Source organism: Pteropus vampyrus, unplaced genomic scaffold (assembly GCF_000151845.1).
Source record: "Pteropus vampyrus isolate Shadow unplaced genomic scaffold, Pvam_2.0 Scaffold348, whole genome shotgun sequence".
Taxonomy (NCBI): Eukaryota; Metazoa; Chordata; class Mammalia; order Chiroptera; family Pteropodidae; genus Pteropus; species Pteropus vampyrus.
Window position 1 is genome coordinate 2,477,648 of NW_011889129.1, and position 21,837 is coordinate 2,499,484.

General features: G+C 51.1%; 1 protein-coding gene across 8 annotated transcripts; it reads right to left on the reverse strand.

The window, feature by feature from the left end:
• Positions 1 to 2,253: 2,253 nt before the first annotated feature.
• KCNIP2 (potassium voltage-gated channel interacting protein 2) lies at positions 2,254 to 20,204 on the reverse strand. Of its 8 annotated transcripts, XM_011378890.2 has the most exons (10): positions 19,847 to 20,204; positions 7,117 to 7,212; positions 6,177 to 6,275; positions 5,405 to 5,529; positions 4,932 to 5,001; positions 4,687 to 4,757; positions 4,443 to 4,550; positions 4,167 to 4,271; positions 3,968 to 4,030; positions 2,254 to 3,658 (listed from the first exon to the last, which is right to left on the reverse strand). In XM_011378890.2, the coding sequence occupies exons 1-10, from the start codon at positions 19,917 to 19,919 to the stop codon at positions 3,611 to 3,613; spliced, it is 858 nt and encodes a 285-aa protein (XP_011377192.1). In that variant the 5' UTR covers positions 19,920 to 20,204; the 3' UTR covers positions 2,254 to 3,610. The 8 variants fall into 8 exon arrangements, with proteins under 8 accessions (XP_011377192.1, XP_011377196.1, XP_011377194.1 ...); XM_011378894.2 differs by lacking the exons at positions 6,177 to 6,275; positions 7,117 to 7,212 and having other exon boundaries at positions 4,932 to 5,022; XM_011378892.2 differs by lacking the exons at positions 6,177 to 6,275; positions 7,117 to 7,212; positions 19,847 to 20,204 and adding an exon at positions 16,121 to 19,612.
• Between the last annotated feature and the right edge of the window lie 1,633 nt (positions 20,205 to 21,837).

The window sequence follows — 21,837 nt, forward strand, 5'->3', positions numbered from 1 at the left end:
CCAAAGTTTAGTAGGCCTATGATAAATATTTGTGGAATGAATAAGATAGGGCCCTGCTCATACAGAGTGTACATTCTGATTGAGGAAACAGACCATAACAAATTCAGAACATACACAGGAACTCAGTTTGTGATAAGTGTTGTGAAGGGAAGAAATCGATACGTTGAAAAGTAACCACAATAAGGAGGGGCTACTTATTAGTCATCTAGGTGAGCAGTGATGGTGGCTTGGACTAGGCAGCGCTGTAGAGACAGAGAGGTGGTGCACCTTTGTTGGTGGAATTGGTGATGGATTAAAGGGGCATATAGGGAGAGTGAGGGAGAGGAAGAAATGAAGACTCCTAAATTTTGACCTGAGCAACTAAGTAGATGGTGTATTGGGATGGGGAAGACTGAGAAGGCATGAATCAAAGCTTCATTGTGAACATGTTAAGTTTGAGCATTACAGGTCCACATGAATATGTCAAATAGGCAATTGGATATATGTGTCTTAGAGCCAGAGGAAAATTCTGGAGATACAAACTTAGGAGTCCCCTGCATATAGATGGTATTTAAGCCATGAGGTTGAATGTGATTTAGAGGAGGCTCAGGTCTGAACTGCTGGGGCCCGTGTTTGGAATTCCAGCTGAGAAGGATGAGTCTGCAAGGGAAGGCTGAGGAGTAGCCAGAACAATAAGAGGAAAACCAGGAAGTTTGAAATACTGGAAGGCAAGAAAGAGTGTTTTGAGATAGAGCCACTGACAATATTCAGAATCCAACCAATGGCCAGAAATAATCGGAATGCCAACCTGCTGTTTTTTTCTGGTTCCTATTTACATGTCCTGGCTCTGAGACATGTCTTACTTCATGAGAGATTCTCAGCTGCAGACTTCAATTTTCCTTAAACTTGCATCTACCCTAAAATATAGAGAATGTCTCCATACCTAACCCAGTTATATACACACACCATGCTCATTCATCCAATCATACAATTTTTGAATGCCTATTATTTGCCAGGCCCCAAGAGTAGGATGGTGAGGAAAACAAAACCAGTCTAGGCACTCAAGGAACCCTCATGAGCTTACAGTGTATCAAAGAAGAAAAATAATCACTCAAGTATATGATTACAAACTGAGAAGTACCATGAAGGAAAAGTATAGGGCACCTGTCACAGTGTCACCTTATTTAGATATTTAGATTATACATGACAGGCAAAGCATCCACCTTGCACACACAAATGTTTACTGTGCCACCCTGGACAGAGACTTGGGGGACTAGGTCTAGTCTCTATCCTCCTATAAACATGCCTGAGATCTCCTTTTCTGTACAATAGTAAGGCTGAAGGGTAGACAAGGTCACAGGTTCTTAACAGGGTACATGGATGGGCTTCAAGGATACAAAAATATATGAAAAAGTGTGCATTTTTTCCCTCCTGGATAGTGGGCCCACAGCTTTCATCAGATCCTTTAGAGGGGTTGTTACCCAATGAAACCCAAGGACCTAAGGAGCATATAATTATGTAATGTGAGCAGAGAATACAGATGACAAAATAATGGCCTCTAGAAGTTTTTGTTTCCTGGACACCATACCCCTCCCTTGACCTTGTCAATGTGTACAGTGATGGAAGACAAGGCCTGATCTTCCTTCTACAGATAGTGAAGTTTAGTCACCATATAATGGTGCCCTAGAGAAAAGATGGGAGAAACCTACCATTGGTGGCCCCTCTCCAGAAGCAGAACAAAGAAAGGTTCCCACCCCACACAGGAAGTCTCTATTACCCTTTGTGTCACCTGCTCCATGGTGACCTGCCCTGCATATACTCAATCTGATCCCCCATCATTCTGGCTAAAGTATAGACAGACACAAATGTATATCAGTACTGGAGGCGAGGTTGGGATGTTTTTACAATGAAATTTTCATTAGAAAATAAAGGGAATTCCCCCTCAGAAGAAAGCATATTAAGATTAAGTGATATCTGTAAATTAGAAATTCTTGATTCAACTTGGAAGAACATCTAGCCAAAAGACAGCTGGCTTGTCATGGTCTTCAGGACATCAATATCCTGTCTCTTCCTTGTCTCCTCTAAAGACAGAGATTCATGTGACTGCCTCTCTGAGGTCAGATAGCTTTCCAAACCTTCCAGAACCTGTGTCTTGGTTTCCTGCCAAAGATTAGCCATACTATGGGAAAGAGGTACTTTCTTTGAGATCTAAAAGGCTACAGGTGCATAGTTCGTGTCTGGGGTATGAGGGACAAAAAGGAAGAGACAGCAGCCTGTGCATAGCCATTGTGTTTTATTGGATCTGGTGTATTTTTCACTTTACAAAATATACAGAAGAGCCAAAAATGCAAAGCAGTCAACAGTGTTCAGATGGGAAAGGAGCTCGCTAGGGGCCCTTCCCCTTAGATCCTGGCTGGCTGGTAGAGTGAGCTAAATGGGACAAGCAGGTATATTAAGGGGTGGCAGCATGGCAGGGGTGCTGATGATGAAATGGGACCTGGGTCCTATGGTCCCTTCTTCTAGGTGTATTCAGGGGCATCTTTAGATAGATTGAATTAAGAAAGAGGAGACTCTAGGTGGGAATTGAGGAGGCTATGTGGGGGGTTGGAAGAGAGCCTGGGTAGATCAAAGATTCTCTAATGAATGCCCCCACACTGAGTTCAGATGCTATGCCTGCCTGCCTCCTGTTTTCTTCTAAGGACCCACTGGATGGTCCCTGACTCACTCCATGCCTCCAAGTCTAGAGGAATTGGCAAATGAAAACTTAAGTTATAGCCATCAGAGAGGGTAAGCTGAAACTTTGGCGGGAATCAGCCAGGACATCTCCCACCCATATTCTTCTGCTGCCACCACCACCATACAAATAGGAAAAAAGGAGAAGAAATTCCAGGGATAAGCCAGACATCAGAATCCCATGGGCTCTTCTGGGATACTGAGGAGGATATGGACATTTTCTGAGGTGTTTCCAAGGATAAAAAATCTTCTGAAGAGCCTCGAAATTCATTCTGATGGTTTGGTGGCAGACCTATGGAGCTCAGAGCAACAGCCTGGATGCTTCAGGACTCACTGACAAGCTCTAGGCCTTTCTGCTCTCTACTCTAGCTACCTTCTAGGACCTAACCACTGGCTCAAGCCCTAGATTTCTCTTTTTACATTCTTGTCCCCCTCATACAGAGCTCTCAAAGGGCCTGGTCTGAAAAGCCAGTCAGTGCCAAGGACAGAACAGCCTCTCTGAGAAGGGAGTCTTAGGGAAAATGTTTATGAGATCAGGGAAGGGAGAAGCACCATAGCAGGAGAAATTCTGTCTAATGTTGTGGTTTCTAGAGTGGAAATTGGAGGTGGAAAACCACTCAATTCCTGAAGCAGGTGCACTCTCAGCACTGAGTGTCAGGCAGGAAGGGGGTGGGAGATGTCAGGAGTTGAGAACACCCCAAAGGTACACACTGCCAGCCACTCCCTGGCCCCTTTGGCTCCAGTGATCTGGACCACTAAATCCCCAGGCTCTTGGATTCCTACAGGCCCAAGGGCAAGGCTAGGATGAGGACAGACCTAGGAAGAGAAGGGGGAGGTCTACCTGGACTAGGACTAGAGCATGGTCCCCCCAGGACAACTGACCCCCTCTTCTGGGGAGCTAGATGACATTGTCAAAGAGCTGCATGGACCTCATGATGTTTTCATCCTGTAGCCATGGTACAAGAGAGGCAGATTGGAAAGAGAAAAAGAAAAAGAGCTTGTCAGAGAGTAGGAGAGAGACAATGAGTCATAAACGGGGACATTCAGAGACAAAGAGAGGTAGCGAGGAAGGAGACACCCAGAGAGACCAGAACCGGGGAAGGGACAGGCCTCTCTGAGTTGTGAAGGGACAGGATTTTGGAATGGGTGTGAGTTAGAGAGATGGTACTTTGCCAAAAGGAACCTTCTCCTATATCACTGAATCAGGTCCCGAATCCAGACCAGGGAAATGTGGAGGGCAGGGAGGGACATGTACCTTTTGACAAGACTCAATGAATTCCTCAATGGTCACCACACCATCCTTGTTCCTGTCCATCTTCTGCAAAAAGGTAGTTGAGAGGGAGAACAGTAGAGATGGCAGGAGACAGGAAAGTAGAACTCAGGTAAGTTCCCTACTAGGACCTCACCTCCTTCCCTTCACTCCAGGACCCTCCAGCCTACCCAGTCCCAGGCACCTGGAAGAAGGTCTCCACATGTTCCCTTGGGGCCTCCTCCCGGAGTGCAGGATATGTATACTTGCCCATCATGTCATAGATGGACTTCATGATATCAAGCATTTCCTGTAAAGCCAAGAAAGAAGAGGATCCCTCCTCAGAGCCTCCAGCCTCCAAACTCAGAGGCCTAGGGCCTAAGGCAGACCTCTCCCCTTGCTGGTGATGTATATGTGGGTCACATTTCCCCGCTATGGGCCCTTTACACCTCCCCTCCAGCTCTTCAGTTGCCCTGCACACCTCCTTGGTGATGCAGCCGTCCTTGTTGAGGTCATACAGGTTGAAGGCCCAGTTCAGCCTGTCATCTATGGTTCCCCGAAGAATCACTGACAAACCAGCAACAAAGTCCTGGGAAGGAGGTGGGGGCGGGGGGTGGGGGGGAATGTGTCTTCAGATACCCCTCACCCAATACCTTCTCTGGGTTTGGCTTATAGATCCTGGCCCTGAAGCCCCAGGCCTCCCTGGCCCATGTCCTCCAGCTCACCTCAAAACTGACCGAGCCATCATGGTTGGTGTCAAAGGCATTGAAGAGAAAAGTGGCGTATGTGCTGGAGTCTGTAGAATAAGTGTGGATCAGTAAGCTCCACTTCTAGACAGCAGAGAACTTTCTACCTCTATTGGGCTCCCCAAACGCCTCTTACCACTTGGCATTCCCAGACCCTCCAGAACCCTCTTCCCTATTCAGCCTAGAGATGGACAGTTGCTTCCTCTCTGTCCTTGTCCCCTCACCTCCTTGAGGAAAGAACTGGGAGTAAATCTGCTTGAAGTTCTCTTCATTGACAATTCCGCTGGGACATTCCTGGGGGGTGGGGAGAGCAGACTGAGGGCAGAGAAAAAAACCCTTCCTCTTACCCTCCTTCCACACCCCTCCCTCCTCCATGCCCACAGATTCCCAGAGAGCGGGACAACCTTCAAGTCTCCAGGGGCTTATCATGTAGCTCTTCTAATTGGAGGCAAGACTTCTCCCCAGAGCACAAATAAAAAAACACAGAACTAACCTGACAGTCTACAGGCTTTTCTCTCCATCTCAAACAGGCCAGAACCTCCAGATGGAAGTTTGGTATGTGGGAGGAGGGGGCCTATCCCTCCATGTCATCTTCCCTCTAACTCCCCAAAGCCTCCAGGCCACCCTTAGGAGAAGTCTTGGATGCCACCCCCTCCTGCCCCGCCCCTCCCCCAGTTTGGCCTGGCTTTGCACTCACATTCTTGAAGCCCCGGTACAGGACCTGTAACTCTTTGCGTGTGAACTTGGTTTGCTCTTGCAGCTGCTCCAGACCCTCGGGCCGGTGACACACAGTGGACAATTCAAATTCATCCTCCACGCTGTCTGTGGGGGGCGGTGTGGGGGGAACAGCCGCGCCTCAGGCCCGGCCCCCACGACCTCTCTTCAAATTCACGGACCCATCCATCCCCCCATCTCAGACACTGGAGACCAGCCTGCTAGTTCCCTGGACCCGAGTTGACAACATCAAGGCAAGGAGAGAAGACGCTGGTCGGTCGGCTTCGAGGTCTACCGGCGGGCCCCGCCCAAGGTCAGGCATGGCCCCAAGCCAGAGGTCCGACCCGACGCTGGCCCCTGGCCCTTGATCCCTGGTTGGAGGGGAAGGCTCCCAGACCCATCTTCGCCCCAGAAGGGGAGGGAGTAGGACAGAAGGGTTCGAAAAGGGGGCGGCTGAGGGTCCGTGCTTTGGGCTTCCCTGACCAACTCAAACCCGCCAAACCCAGACCTTGACCCGCCCAGATCCTTACTCCCGGCCAAGCCCCGCCTATCCCAGCCGTGCCCGAGCCATGCCCCGCCCAGCTCCAGCCAAGCCCCACCCATGCCCGACCCCTGAACCCGCCCCCAGTAAGCCTTAGCGAAGGCTCCACCCCCAGCCCCAACTCCGTCCCGCCCCAGCCCCCAATCCAAGCAAGTGTCCCCACCCCGAGCTCCCGGAGTCCCCCGCCCCCGCCCCCACCAGGAGAGTAAGTCACCTGGGTCCAGCGGGCGGGGTCTGTGGGGGCGGAGGGAGGCTGGGGCGGCTAATGCTGAAGGGAGCGAACTGTCACCGAGAAAGCTGAAGACTCGGCCAACTGCAGACACACACCTCAACTCTCATACTCATAGCAAATCTTACAGACCTGCGTATCACAATACACACACCCCAACTCCGCGCGCAAAAGCACAAGTAACGAACGAGCACAGACACACACGAAATGGATCCTACACACATGCTTGCGGGACTCACGCCTGTCCTTTTTCCAAATCTACCCCCAAATGAGACCCAGAATTAAACACAATGACACTCTCAAATAATAACTACAAAACGGGCCTTTATAGCTTGCAAAATGCAGTATGATCCTATGAGGTGGGTAAGGCCCAAATGAGGAAACAGGCCTAGAAACCGAGCGAGGTCACTCAACTGGGGACCAGACTGGCAATAGAAACCCAAATATTCTGGCATCTGTAGGAAGTGGGGCTCCATCCATACCGGCAACATACATCTCGAGATCCAAAACATGCCCAGGGGCGGGTAGAGTGGCCAGAGTCACAGACACTAACAAGCTAAGCCACGCATAGACCCGCACAGCCTCCTGGCCCCGCCCCCGCCACGTTGGCCACACCCACTAGGCTCCGCCACAACCTTTACACACCCTGCCACAGCCAGGCCACGCCCAAACACTCGGGTCTCGCTCATTTCGCAAACTGGTAAGGCCCACGGGCACGCGGGCCCCGCCCCCCAAATGACCACGCCCACAACTTCCTCTTCCTTGGAAAGCTGTAGCTACGCCTGCTCACTCTCGCGCCAGCCAGTGCCCACCCGTCCCCCCTACACATTGGTCACGCCCACACACACGCAGGCCCGCTCTCGTCACACTGGCCACACCCCAGATGAACGGGACCCGCCCCCGGAAGCACAGGAGTGGCACTTGCTTTCACTGACTGAGGGCAGGGCTTGGGGCCCGCAGCACGGCAGCAGCTTGAGGAACCGCTGCTTCAGCGCTTTTTTAGTGGGCCCTGGAGGGTGGCCTGGGAAGAGAGAAGACCCCAGGAAGGCACATTAACCCCCACTGCCCCTCCGTTCCCTGTCTCCCCTCCCCACCATCACAAATCAACCCCGACTGGGGGCAGGTGTTGGGGGAGAATTTAGGAGGGATGGCGAGGGTAGCTGGGGCCGGGTTAGGGGAGCCAGGTGGGTTTCAGAGGCATGGAAAATCCACCAAGGCAGCTCTGGCACCTTGCATAATGGAATGCAGACGGGGAAAACGAGGCAGCCAAAGGGCGGGGTGGGGGGAGGTGGCATGGCTTCAATGTCTGCTGACACAGTGCTATGCCTGGACATCTGAGGGTGATGCCCAACCCAAGGATTGCCTGGGTGGGAGGAACACCTCTCACGCACACACATACAGTGACAGGCATGTATAGTGACACATAGAACAATAAATCACAGAGTGATGGATGCCATACAGTGACAGTTTGATACAGTAACTCACACCCAATGGCCTTATTAAGCAAGCTCCAACACATGCACATGCACACACACACACACACACACACACACACACACACACACACACATACTTTGAACCTAAAACTCCTTAACACAAATAGGACCTAGGAAAAACATGACACATACATATGAGGACCTATACATGCCATCTTACACACAGCATAATCAAACCATAAAAGAACACACAATAACCCTGGAACATCATGACATGGTGTGCTAATGACACTACAACACACTATGACCTTATAATATTATAATACATATCAAGGTCACTATGACACATACATACGCATCATATTGTGACTTATGTGCCCTTGGCACCCAGATACCTAGAACTGCACCTTACCCACAGAACCCCCATCTTCCCTGGGTATGCCCATCTTTCTTTTCTACAACTTCTCTTCCCACTAGTGGAACACAGTTTCTCATCAGCTAAGTTATCCACCCTCAAAGTGTTCCTTCTCAGTACTTTTCAGTATGGCTTACTCTTTAAAGGTGAAATGACAGTGAACTTTGAGGCAATAGCTGACCTTAGAGATGAGTATTTGGGTGTAATGTGACCTATCCAGAACCCACTGATCACAATTCCCCTCACTTCCCCTTATTTACACACATATCCTATAGTTCTAATTGCATCCTAGGGAGACCCTCCGCATTCATGTGTGTCTGTCTCCTGGCTACACCGGCCTCCACACTCCACAGGCCAAAGTCCACCGGACCTGGCACATCGACTGAAGTTGGCCTCAGTCCATTCCTAGAGTGGCCCAACTTCCCTTGGTTGTAGATTTCTCGGGCATCCCAGCTCCCACTCAAGCCCCACCCTCCCAAGCCAGACTCCACCTTCAGGACAAGCCCTGCTCCCAGGAGGTAACAGCTAGAAGTCAATGCCTCCTCCCCCTCCAATACGTCCCCTCCCCCTCTTCAGCAGCAGAACCTATGAAGAGGTGGGAGGAAGGCGTTGGACCAGGCAGGGGATGGATGGTGGCCTGGCCCCTGGCCCAAGGCTCCATTAGCCCGGACTTTGGTTTCCCGAAGCCGGATTGCACCTGGGGCCTCCGGTGGTACAGTCGCCACCAGACTGGGCTAGCGGCTCCCCCACCACTTCCAACTTTCCCCTCTTCACACATCTCCCCTACCTGCTCCCAGGACTCAATCTCCTTTAGGCTCCTCCAAAAGTAGGAAGAGAAAGAGGCTGCCTTCAGCCTACAGGACACCTGGGTTTCCTGGATGACCCCTCTTCTCACCAAATAGTCTAAAGAGAACGACAAATTAGAGCCCAACTGACTTTATGCTTTCAGAACTGGATGAACCCCAGTTCATCTAGGACCAATCCCTGTTCCCCACCCCAACCCAATGAATACAGCAGAGGATGAAGAGTGAGCTAGGAATTTTCTGGTCTTATTAAACCCTAGAGCGGGCAATTCATGGACCTTCCTCTTGTCACTAGCTCCCTTCAGTTCTAAACTAAACTCCCTTTAGTTCTCCCAGATGTCTATCCTGCAGCCCTCCTATCATGGTTCCTGACTGTTATCCTGTCCCTGGAGGAACAGAGGAACAGCCATGCTACGGAGTTGCACAGTTCTTGGTGTGAAGAAGAGGGAGAGGCCAAAATTCTCCATGGGAGGCAAAACCTGCTCCCCTCTCTACCTCTAATATCATTCTCCCCACTTTACTTTGGGGTAGAGTGGTAAATTGATTTCTCACTCCCAATGTCTAGGCCCTGGAGACCATTCTACCCTTGGATCCTGAGAGGAACTGGGAGAGGCAGGGGGGCTTAGAAAGCAGGGTCCATACCACCTGGGGCCTTCAGTGGTACAGCTGGGGGGGGGCAGCTCCCCCCAGAGTAACCCACCCCTTACTCTCCTGCCAGAGCTAATCTATAAATGAGAATAGAGAAAGAAGGTTCTGGGGATCATGAGATAACGCCAGATTTCTGGGGAGTCCTTTTGGAGCCAGGGACTCACAAAGGGGCTCTAAAGATGAATGTGACTCTCCATACCTCCATCCTTGCAGGTATAGACTACGTGTAGACTCAGTGTGTGACAGATACAGCGGGAACCCAATGAGTATTCCCATTCCTGTTCCTCTAGAACCCTATTCCATCTTAAGCCTTGAGTATAGAGGTGTATTCTCAGGGAACTCTGGGAACAGCCATACACACAGTCTGATACCCAAAAAGGCTCAGCCACATACCCTGTCCCCTCAGGAGCAGTCACATCTACCATCTGCCAAAGACACACACCTCGTTGCTCTGATCACATCCCTGCCAAATACACAGGCTCACATAATTATAAACTTTCTCATCACACACATGAAGACCCACACAGTCACAACCCCTGTATCTCTCACACACTGAGTGATGGGTCCACATATACTCTGTAACCTATACCTGCAAGGATGGAGGTGTGGAGAGTCACATACATCTTCAGAGCCCCTTTGTGAGCCCCTGGCCCCAAAAGGAACTCCCCAGAAAACTAGAATTATCTCATGATCCCCAGAACCTTCTTTGTCTACTCCAGATACCCCTGCCTATCTCTTGACCCTCCCTCACGTCCCCCAGACTCCCATCATCTCCATATCCCAGTCCTCTCATGCTGTACTACTCCTCATCACCTCCCTTAACACCCTGTCCCCTGGCCCTCTCTCTTCACTGCCCTCAGACCTCCAGGCCCCCGGATTCCCTCCTCACTTCCCTCAGATACCATATCCCAGATCCACTCCTTAAGTCCCCCTCTTTACCTCTCCCAGATGTCCTGTTCCCCAAGCGCCCCTCCTAACCTCCCCGAGATACCCTATCCCTTTACTAACTTGCTCACCCCTGCCCCCAGTCATAAAAGTCAGAGAAGCCCCTCCCCAGTGCTGCTGGTGGCTGTCCCTCCAGCCAGCAGCCCAGACCTGCCCAGACACCTGGGTTACCTTCCAAGGAGACAGGCTCAAAGAGGCCGAACTGCTCCAGGACCTTGACAAACAGAGCGAGGACCACAAGCACAGCGACCATCTCCAGCCCTTCCAGGTTCATGGTGGGCCTGGGGCATGGCCCCCACCAGCTGAGGCTCAGACACGCCTGCCGGTCTTCTTCACACCACCTCCCCCTCAGGCTCCCCAGCCTGAGTAGGACAGCCTGCAGCCTCCCTCCCCTTCTTCCTCCCTGCATCTCCTCCCTCTCCCCACCCTCCTCACCCCGCCTCTGCCCCACACGCCTCCCAGCCACGGACTCTTTTTCTTCACAGGCCACCTCAGGCTCTGGACTTTGGTGTGAAGGATATGGGCCAGGACAGGCCAGGTCAGAGGAGGGAGGCAGTGACTAGCCTGTCTCTGAGGACAGTTTCCTTCAGACACTCTGTGGCTTCTTTGTGCCAAAGGGTGGGGGCAGAGGAGGAGCTGGGCTTAGGGAGAGGCAGGAAGGGGGAGTGCGTATGTATGTGAGAAACTATGAGCTGCACATACATAAGTAATAGATGTATGGGTCAGAATATGTTATGAGTGTCTGAATGTTTTCTCCTGTGTATAGTCCTGTTTGTCTGTAAGGAGAGTATGTGTGTCTGTGTGTATTTACACTATTGTGCACCTATTAGGTATGTGTCTTGTGTATATGGGTATGTGACCTGGGTATCTATGGTATGTGTGTATACTGGAGTATTTGAGTGTGCATGGGGTGTGAAATATTTGTGTTTTAGTAGGATTGTGGGATGTGGGTCTTAAGACTGGTAATATGGATGTGTCCTATAATTAGGAGAGTATGGGTCTTTGGCTGTTGTGTAATTGTATCTGCATGGAACTGAATCAGAATATAAGAGAAGGCAGTGACCTCTCCTGCCTGGAGGACACCACCCAACATCGATCGCGGTTGCCATGGAGACTGTCAGGCGGAAAGCACTTTCTTCCCACAGGCCACAGACAGGGAAACTGAGGCCCAGGGAGGGAGGATTAGGTCCAATAGCCTGGGCAGGAAAAAGGCTGTTTAGCCCTATCACGACCCTCTGGGGAGGAGACTTATTTCAGGGCCTTTGGGACCAAGAGACTCAAGTTCTTTGGGAGAGGAGAAGAGACTATGCTCCTCCCTTCCCCTTGGCTGGCGCCTCACCCAGGAGCTGTCAAAGGAGCTGCCTGCTCCTTGGGAATTTATTATTGAGCAGATGGAGAAGCTCAGGGTAGGAGGAAAATCTAAACTCTCCAAGGGTACAACCCCCACCCCCACCCCCACCCCACTTCCGGAGCATTCCCTGCTCCTTCCTGGTGGTGGTGGTGTATGTGTGCATAGGTGTAGTGGGGTGGGGAGAGGCCTGAAAAGCCAGTGAGCTGAAGAGCCCGCTGAGTTACTGCACAGCTGGCTAGTGCTGACTGAGCACTCACTTTGTGCTAGATAGTGTGCTATGTGCTTACAGACATTATCACATTGACTTTTCACAATAAACCTGTGAAGGAAGTACTATTATCCCCACATTTCAGATGAAAATAAGGCAAAAGGAGGTTAAGCAAATCTCCCAGATCAGTAAGTGTTAGAGCCTCGATTTTAGCTCAGTCTGACTATGATCCTGTGCTCCAACCAGTGGTCCCCAACTTCTTTGGCACCAAGGACCAGTGCTCCTATGAGGATCTAATGCCTGATGATCTGAGGTGGCTCTGAGGCAGTGATGCTAGCGCTGGGGAGCAACAAATAGAGATGAAGCTTTACTTGCTTGCCGCTCACCTCCTACTGTGTGGCCCGGTTCCTAATAGGCCATGGACCGGTACCAGTGCAAGGCCTAAGGGTTGGGGACCCTTGCTCTAAACCACTAGACTATCCAGCTCCCTTCTTAGCTTGCCCACCCAGGAGGCCCAATTTAGGGTGATTGACCCCAGAGGGAGCCCTCCCTCCTTATCCGGCTCTGGAATGAGTGTGTTTGAGCCCCAGTTGTGGAGTGGGGGTTGGGTGGGAGCGGGTCCTACTGACCTGCATTTGAGGTTCACTGATCTGCAGTCCTACAGGCCACCACTGGGGATCAGGCATCCATTTCACACCATATCTTACCCCTTTACTTTTCCTGACCCAACATCCCAGGAAGGTGTGGAAAGGGTAACTAGGAAAGATTGTAGCCTCAGGTCAGCTTGGTCCTCTGCTTTCCACTCTCCGCCTCCCCCAGGAAGAAGTCAACTCAGAAACTGCTTTCAGTTTCTCACACCTTAGAGATTACAGATTTACAGATAAAACCAGCAAATATGTTCCTATCACAGACCAAATTCCACATGTGGCATTTAATACCCTTCTCCTTTTCCTCATCAGCAGATCCCTTTGTTTCAGCCAGTTTGGCCTCCTCCCTGTCCCCCAAACACACCAAACTCGATGCTGTCTCTGTGCCTTTGCTCCTGCTATTCCCTCTGCCTGGAATGCCTTCCTTTATGCTCTGCTTCTATCCTTCAGTTCTTACCTATCCTTTACAGGCAGCTTAAATCCCCTTCACTTCAGAGCCTCCAGCCCTCAGCAGGCTCCCAGGTACCTGAATTTCTACTGAACTCATTGTTTGCCCCTCAAAACTGAGCACCTAATTCTGTAATGTTATTAGTGGGAACAGTAAAAGGAGGCAGCATAGCATGCTAGGTAATAGCGTGAGCCAGCATGCCAGACTCCCTGGGTTCAAATCCCAGCTGCGCTACTTGCAATTAACTGGGCAAGTTCTTAACCTCTGTGTGCCTCAGTTTCCCATCTCATGTGGTCACTGGGAAGAGTAAGTGCATGCATACACAGAAAGTTGTTAGAATAACTCCTGGCACAGAGTAACTGTTGAAGTGTTTGCTACCATCAAATAATATGCCACCCCACCCCCTTACATTTCTACAGAACTTAACAATTCATGAAGCATTTCCACAAAAATTGTCCTCTTTATGGCTTCTCATGGCAACCCTATGAGGTAGGCAGAGTAAACAATATTGAGCCCATTTTACCGATGAGGTAAAAACAAGTCCCAGAGAGGTAAAGGGACTTGCTCAAAGTCACCTAGCTAAGAGGAGATGACACAGATTTGAACTCAGATCTTTCTGGATCAACCTGCTTCCTCAACTAGATTCCAAGCTTCCAGAGGACAAAGATGTTAAAAAATTGGACCAATTACAATTTAAATGCCAGACTCTGATCCAGTACCTGTGTAACAAAGGTGAACCGCACATTTTGTGTCTTGCATACTTTACATATGTTACCTAAATTAGTCCTCATAATAAACCTGAGAGGTAGAGTCTATTATTCCTGTGTTTACAGCTCACATGGTCAGAGTAAGTATTAATATACTCATTTTACAGATGAAATAATTGAGGCTCAGAGAAGTGATTTTCCCAAGATAACGCAGATGATAACGAATGGATCGAGACTTGAACCAGAACCAATGATCTGTCAGCTCCCTCAAGCTGTCTCTCTAATGCATGTGGGGGTGTTAAGGATTCCTGGGTGACTGTAGCTTAGTTTGTGTTGAGGAGCTATAAGTGATAAGACCAAAAAGGATCAGATTCCGTGGAGCCTTGAATACCAAGCCAGACTATTCGGATTGAAAGAGGCATCACAGAGAAAAAAAAGAAAAGAAAAAGGAAAAGAAAAAGAAAAGAAAGAGGCATCACTCCCTACTGCTCTGCTGCTAATTCACAGGTGGACAGATTTGCAGCCAGTTGCCCTGTCCCTGGACCCTCCACTTCCCTCTCTTATCCACACCCTCAACCTTCAGAGACCTTGACCTAGCCTCATAAGAAATCAGGGTCCTAAATCAACCAGGCCTCTGGTGGGAGAGTCTATCAGAAGTGAAAGAACAAGTTGTTTCTCAGGCTCTCTCAACCCCCCTCTCAAAGATCTCTCACGTCTCAGGGCCTGTGAGAAACTTATCTAGATCTGTTCTCTCCAAGGACTTAGCTCCTTACACAAAGGACTGAAGTCTTAATGGAAGCACTTCAGGCAGGGTGAGGGTTCAAGGGAAAACTATCTGGAAGCATTAGATGGGCCCTCCCTGGGTCCCTTGAGTCTCACCAGAGAGATACTCCTATCATTCAGTTGTTCAAACCTAGAGTAACATTGCCTTATGGGGGACTCACCCTTTGCAACTGTCCGACTTTTCCATCTGTCTTTGCTCCTCCAGTAAAGATCCCAAAGCCCTTCTCTCAGTCCTCTAGCCCCAGTCCATCCCCAGCCAGTCCAGAAGACATAGCAGCCCCTAGCTGCATCAAGTGATTAATGAACTTCCTAGGCGTTGGGGCTATTTTGGGGCCTGGAAGTCATGCCTGCTATGATTGAGAGCAGGCCCAGCCTGGCTCCAGCCATCTGTCACCAGAGACAGGCCCAAGCAGTGGGCTAGGGGGATGCATGCTCCCCAAGAGATTTCCAAGTATGACTCTGGCTCAACCTCATTTCCCCTCCTTCTGGGGAGCACGTGGCAAGGAGAGAGGCCTGTCTATACTACAGGGGCTCAAGTGAATATTATCAAGAGAGCCAGAGAACTACAGATCCCAGAATGCCATGGGGTTAGGTTGTTTTGTTCTCCCCAGGCCAGGTCAGGAGGGGATGCTGAGTTCTGTAGGCCCTGCCCAGGCAGTCCTGAGAAAACCCAAGTGCAAATCTCAGCAGTACCAAAGTATGGTACCCACAATCCCCATGTAATAAATTCCTCAAATCCCACACCAAGGTACAACCTTGTGAAGGCTACACAACTAACTTAGTGTGACTCAGGAACTCCCAAACCAACTCTAAAGCATAGAACTCCATTGCTTCTCAGCCTTTTGGCTAAGATCAAGTGCGAAGCATAGAACTCCAGGTACATGCAGTCTCAGTGTCCCAGAATCTCAAGGATATGCAACCCCAGAGGCACACGGTCCCAGTGACCACAACCCCAGTGATGCACAACCCCCTTAACACAGACTCCCAGAGACAGACAAAGTGGTGACATCCAATCCTTATGCCACACAAATCTAACCATCCCATCATGCATGAACTCACTAGCTGAGTTCATGTTGGTCTAGTCCCACCACAGGATTTTTTCCTTCTAGATACTCACCCCAGTCATCTTAAGATCCCATTAAACTAATCAATTCAGTAAAGGGCTGTGCCTTTTCCCTGCTCCGCTGCAAGCTTCCTCCTTTTATCCCTGAAGGGACTTGCTCCTTATATCCACCTGCTTGAAGCCCCCTCCTCTACCCTCAACGAGAAGCCCTGCCCCCGCCACCATTGTGAAGGACCATGATGCTCCCTCTTCTTTCTTCCTTGAAGACCCCTATCTCCTCCACTTTCTCCATAAGGTACCCTATTCCCAGCTCCACTTCTGTCAGGGGTCTTGCCATTTAAATCTTTTTTGTTGTTGTTGAGGGATACTGCTCCCTCCATCTGTGAGGGGCCCTTTCCCTCCCCACCTCTGTCAGGCTCCTATTCTACTTCGCTCACTTTTTAAGGGGTCCAGCCCCTTCCTCCCTTCCTCATACCTGGCGACAGCGACCCAGTCACCAGCTGGTAGAGGGATCGCGCTGCCTGCCCCAATGGGCTCCGGCACCTGCGGGGGCAACGGTTCATGGTTCCGCCGAGAGCACAGTGGCCAAGCTCCGCCCCCAAGGCCCGGGGTGGTCGGATCTCCGCCCCCATTCGAGTGGGCCCTGCGTGGGCGGCGCGGGAGGGCCGGACTGGCAGGACCAGGATCTCGGACAGCAGAGCCTTGTTCTGCTTTCAGTCTTCTCCCAGCAGCACGAGGGGATCTCACTCTGGCCCCATCATCTGAAGCACCCACCCCCAAAGTTCCTAGACTGGGGAGGAAGAGAGGGGTGAGGGCAGCGCGGACTCTCTTCACAGCCTTCTTTGGGAACATATTCTGGACTTTTGGTAGTTAAGGGAGGAACCACGGGTTTAGAAAAGAGAAGATGAGGAATGAACCTTATCTTTATTGCCCTTCTTCAGCCCCTCCTTCTCTGCCTGTCACACCCCTCCTCCTCCTCCTATTTTGACAGAGATGAGAAGGGGTAAGAGGCTTTAGTTGTCATGGAAACTTCCCACACTTCCATACTTCCTAGACCAATGGGAAAGAGCAGAGAAGGGAGGAAGAGGAACTGGCCAGTGTACTGAGGTGGCAAAGAAGAGGCGGCAGGCATGTGCCCTTAACGGAGTCTCTGTATCCTGGTTCCGAATCGCTTTCTCACATAGCTATTTCTGTTTTGTGTCCCTCTGTCCTGGTCCGGCGGGTTCACAGACTCTCCCATCATACTCTGACTGCCAGCTAAATGCATCGGGGAGAAGCCCCCCTGCTCTCAGTCCCGCCCCCTTTCCCAGACTCATCCCTATTCGGTTATACCCAAAGGAAACCCCTTCTAGAACCCACTAACACCTTCAAACGGCTGAAAAACCTACAGAAGGGACATAGTCCCACTCCTCTGACTAGGATCCCGTATATTTGCTGAAAACCCTACATTTACAAGGCAAGCATCACCTCCGAACTCTATGCAAATCTTGCCACTTAATTTGGTGATGTCCCCATTTGAAATTAACTCTGCAAGCATGGCTCCTCTATGACCACACGGGGGCGCCCCAGTCTGGTGAAAGATATTTATGGCCAGAAGAACGGGACTTCTGAGATCCCAGGCACAGGGACCTGAGCTCGGGCCTTGGTCAGCCAGGTCCCAACTCTTTCATCTTCTCCAGTCCTTTCTTTGCTTCTGGCTCAAACAGGACCGCCGCTGATCGCTGACTTTTCTCACCCCGTCGCATTGCCAAGTGGCCTTGCTGGGCTGGGAGAACCAGAGGGGTTAGATGCCAGGAGGGGTGACTCTCGGACTCCCTCCGGCCCCCAAAAGTCTTCCCCATCTTTGTTTTGAGCCTGAGTGGGACTGGGGAAGGAAAGCAATCGAAGGAACGCAGGATGCCCTAAGGTATGACTTTAGGGTCCCCTCCCTTTCAGTCTGATGGGCCGGGACGATAAACGCCCCCAAACCACCCCCATATGAAATCCCAGGAACCCGGCTTGCACAGGGAAGGAACTTTGGGAACTCCATGGCGGGGCCTGACCTTTGCCCAGCACCCTCTTCAGCACCGCGGACAACGACTTCCCTTCTGCTTCTGTTCAGGTGTGTCTCTGAGCACCCTGCGCTTTAACATAGGGGGCATCCCAAACCCATTTGTCTGTCTTTATAAAATAAGTCCTCCTTCAAAAAGAAAAGAGAGCTCCTAATCATTCTATTTCTTCTTTCCAAGTCGCGTGTAGAGCTATATAAAGAGAAGATGACCATGACGTGGAACATGACACTTGTCAACATCCAACGCTTGTTAATATTTGACCTTTCTATTTCCCTTGGGAGGTAGGCAGGTAGGAAGTAGTATTCCCCATTTTACAGATGAGAAAAGTGAGGCCCAGAGAGAGCAAAAGCTGATACTCATACTTCTATTCCTGTACCTTCCAATACAAGTGCTTCCCCACCTTCACCCAATCAATCTCTGATCCAAATAGCCAAATGGGGCGGGGATGATTCCCCAAAGGAGAGAATCCATTAAAGCAGGAAGCAAACACTGACTAATGTGGTGCTAATGAGGACCCTGGGGCTCTTACTACTCTCAAGGATCCTGAGGTGGTGAGAACAAAGTTCAAGGTAGAGTTAGACGACTGGACCTTTGAATTCCATCGAAGTCTGAGCACATCTAGGGCATATCTGGGGCTGGCCTGCATGAAATGGCTCCACCTTCTGAGAGTCTTGGCATAGGGACTAAGACCTCCCCAGGACCGGTGAGTCAGGAAGACACTTTCTAAAGGTATTACATCCTAGTCCTCTCCACCATCCCAAGTCTTAACCTCACTCCTCTTAGGACAGATAAGGATCATGGCCTCCCTCCACCTCCCCAGCTTGTTTCAGATATAGGGGAGACAGTCTCCTTCTTCCTGTTCTTTATTGGCGTTCTCGGGCAGGCTGTACAATGAGAAATAGAAACACACGAGGTATCACCCACACAAAAACATGGATCTGCCTACCTAACACAGGAATGTGCACAGGCACAGATGTACTGGTCTCACATACCTCCCCAATGTGGGAGAGACATGATGCCTGGGCAGCAAAGTGGTTTTGGGGGACACTTATAAAGAGGCCACATGGCACCTCTCAGGCCTAGGGCTTCTATCTCTGAATATGGAGGGGAGGCAAGAGGATATGTTTTCCTCGGGGTTTGGGTGAAGTTCTGGGAGGGTTGCTGGGGGTTGAAGGAGTTTCAGTTGTAAGAACGATCTCTGAATACTTTATGGAGAGGCTGAACCAGCACTAACAAAAGCCTCCCCACAGGGACTGGGTGCTGCTCCTGGGAACCAGGGCCGGGCAGCAGAACACTAGAGTCCCTCTTTGGGTCCTCCTGGGATATTGGTGGAAGATGTGGAGGAAGCAGCAGTGTGCACTAAAGACCCCCTTCTGCACCAGGAAGCTGGAGAGGCAGCCGGAATAAGACAAGTCATAGACACGGAGCCCCACTGAAGACACCACTACATGAAAATACACAAATCAGCATCAAACGCCAATATAACCTGCATAGTCTCTCAATTACAAAACCCACTTTAACAAATGCTTGCCCCATGAAGTTCACAAAGTCTTATAAAGAGACATACCACCATAAAGTGAAGCCCTGACACATTCTGGAAGTCACATGCCACTTCATACTGAATCACACACTCAGAGCACAGAGTTGCACATAGAACAGAAACACATGGTCAAAACAACTTCATTAGTACAATCAGGGTCCTACACAACCTCACTCAAACACATCTGACAAGATCATACAATCTAACAGCCACAAACAATCGCATTCACTGGCTGTCACCAAGCCCAGGGCACACGGCAGCCAGCTGTGGGAGGTGCACACACATATACACACAGACGCACACGAAGAATGACAGGCGCTCACGCACAAAACACCTACTACTCCAGACACCCTCCTAGCCTTGTGTCACACCCGCCCACACCTGCTGCCTCTATCCACTTGCCCACCTACCTGCTCCCCCCAGCCCCTGCCACCACCCCCTTACCATGGGGCCTAGGGCTCTGAACCCCAGCATCCTGGGGTCCAGAACAGCCGGAGAGGGCTTGGAAATGTGGCAGAGTGTGGGTAAGGGGTTGGCCAGGGTCAGAGAGGCTTCAGGGTCTGTGGGGATGGAATCTACCCTCCCTCCCGCGACCCCCGATCCGACTCACCAGTGAGTTGGTCATAGGATCCGTCCAGGTCTCGGGAATCGGACAAACTCTCCTTGCGACCCTGGCCCCGCATGGCCCCCGGCGCCCCCCTCCCGTCCCGTCCCGCCTGGGCCGTGGGAGGGGGCGCCGGGTGGCCACGATAGGGTGCTCACACGGCGCCCCCTGGCGGCGTAGCGCGCTGCCGGGGCTGGGGGCCGGGAGAGTCCGGGCTGGGGCTGAGAGTCTGGGGACCTGGCGGGGGTCTAGGGCCCACCCGGGGGATCCTGGGGTAGGAGCGGGAGAGAAGCTTGGGCACTAGGTGAGGGCAGAGCCGGAGGCAGAGCGGAGCTGAGCGCAGAGCCAGAGTCGAGCCGCCTCTCTCCTCCCGCCCCCTCCCCGCGGCTGTCACCGCTGCCTCCCCCCTTTGGCGCTGCCGGGATTGGCTCCCCCTACCCCCGCCCCCTCCTCTTTGCAGATCGGGGGAGGCACTCGGTGAAAGGGTGAGCTGGAAAGCGCGGGGAGGGAGACTGGCTCTCCAGCAACACTAACCCCTAAACCTGAAGCCGCGGGTCTTGGGGCCGGAGAGCAGCGCCAGAAAGGCCCCACTGTGAGGAAACCCCGCCCCAATTCAAAGGCACTCCTTCCCCTACTGTCAGCCCTGGTCGGGGTCTGTCTCTGAGTCCCCTGTTCGTCAGTCTCCATGTCAGTCACTATTTTGTCTGTTGTTCTCCCTCGCAGGTATGGGTCTCTTGGCCGCTGCCAGTGCCCACCCTGCTTGAAAAGTGCTGGGGATGCAGAGGAAAGGTTAATCTGGCCTCTAATAAGGTTTATCTCAAGCCAGTGGACTACAGTTTTCTCTCGGAAGGATCCCAACTCTTACCCATGCCAGGGTCTTGGCTCTGGGCCCCGGGCCCCATTCACTCTCAGGGTCCCTTCTTCCCTGATCTAATGACCCCTGTTGGCCAACTGGGAAGAAAGTGAAACAGACCAGTTTCTCAAGACTTTCTCGTTCTTTTGTTCTTCTTTCTTGCCCTCTCTTTTATCACCTGCTGTCCTAGATTGTTTACCGTAAGATTTGGGGAGCAACTGAGGGTTTGGGGATCCAGGTGAAGATTCAAAGGGGGGAATAAATGCTCTTGTTATGAGCCCCATTCCCTTAGATTAGCCCCTTTTCTGAAGTCAGAGGCTTGCACAGAGCTGGGCTCCCTCTGCCTCCCAGGAATGGCTACTGAATGACTGAGCCTACTTGTCTGATCTTCCCCAGAATACTGCCTGGGATCTTAGCCCAAGAGACTCCACCTACCATGAGGATAGGGGGCAGGGAAGTGTCTGGTGGGTCTAGATAGCAGAGGAGTAACCCCAACACATTTAACCTCTTTAATTTCCAAGCACTTGATTCAATTAATACAGGAGGAATTACAATGGGAATTCAGGCATGAGAAGGGGAAAAGCAGCTAAAGGGCAGACTGTCTTTGGGAGTAATGCTCTTCTCCCGGCTCTGGGGGGTCCTCCACAGAACTGGCAGACACCGGGTCATGGACAGAGCATGGGCAGCTCCTTTTGGAGTTGAACTCTAGATGAGACTCCTGTTTGGAGTTCTTAGAACAAGGTGTATATAAATGGGCCAGAGGTGGATGGGCCTTTATAATGGAGGGCAGGGAGTCCTTTGTTTATTGCCTCATGCCCTAGACCTGCCCTTATTTACTTCATAGGAAAGACTGGCAGGAATCCATAAGCAGCCCAAATGGGCCAGCTGGCCTCTTCAACACCAAGTTTGGAGATAAGGGAGCTCTTTTCTCCCTCCTTCCACTGAGAACACAGGGGAGGCTACACCTCTTTGACCTGAACTGGCTTTCTCTGTGGCCAGGAGACTCAGGAGAGTCTGTAAAAACCGGCAAGGGCCCCTAGCCACATGGGACCAGCATCTGGAAGATTACCTTAACCCTGTCTTTGAGAAATGAGTTCTGAGTAACAGAGATTAAGAAAGAAAAAAAAAGACACTAAAAAGACTG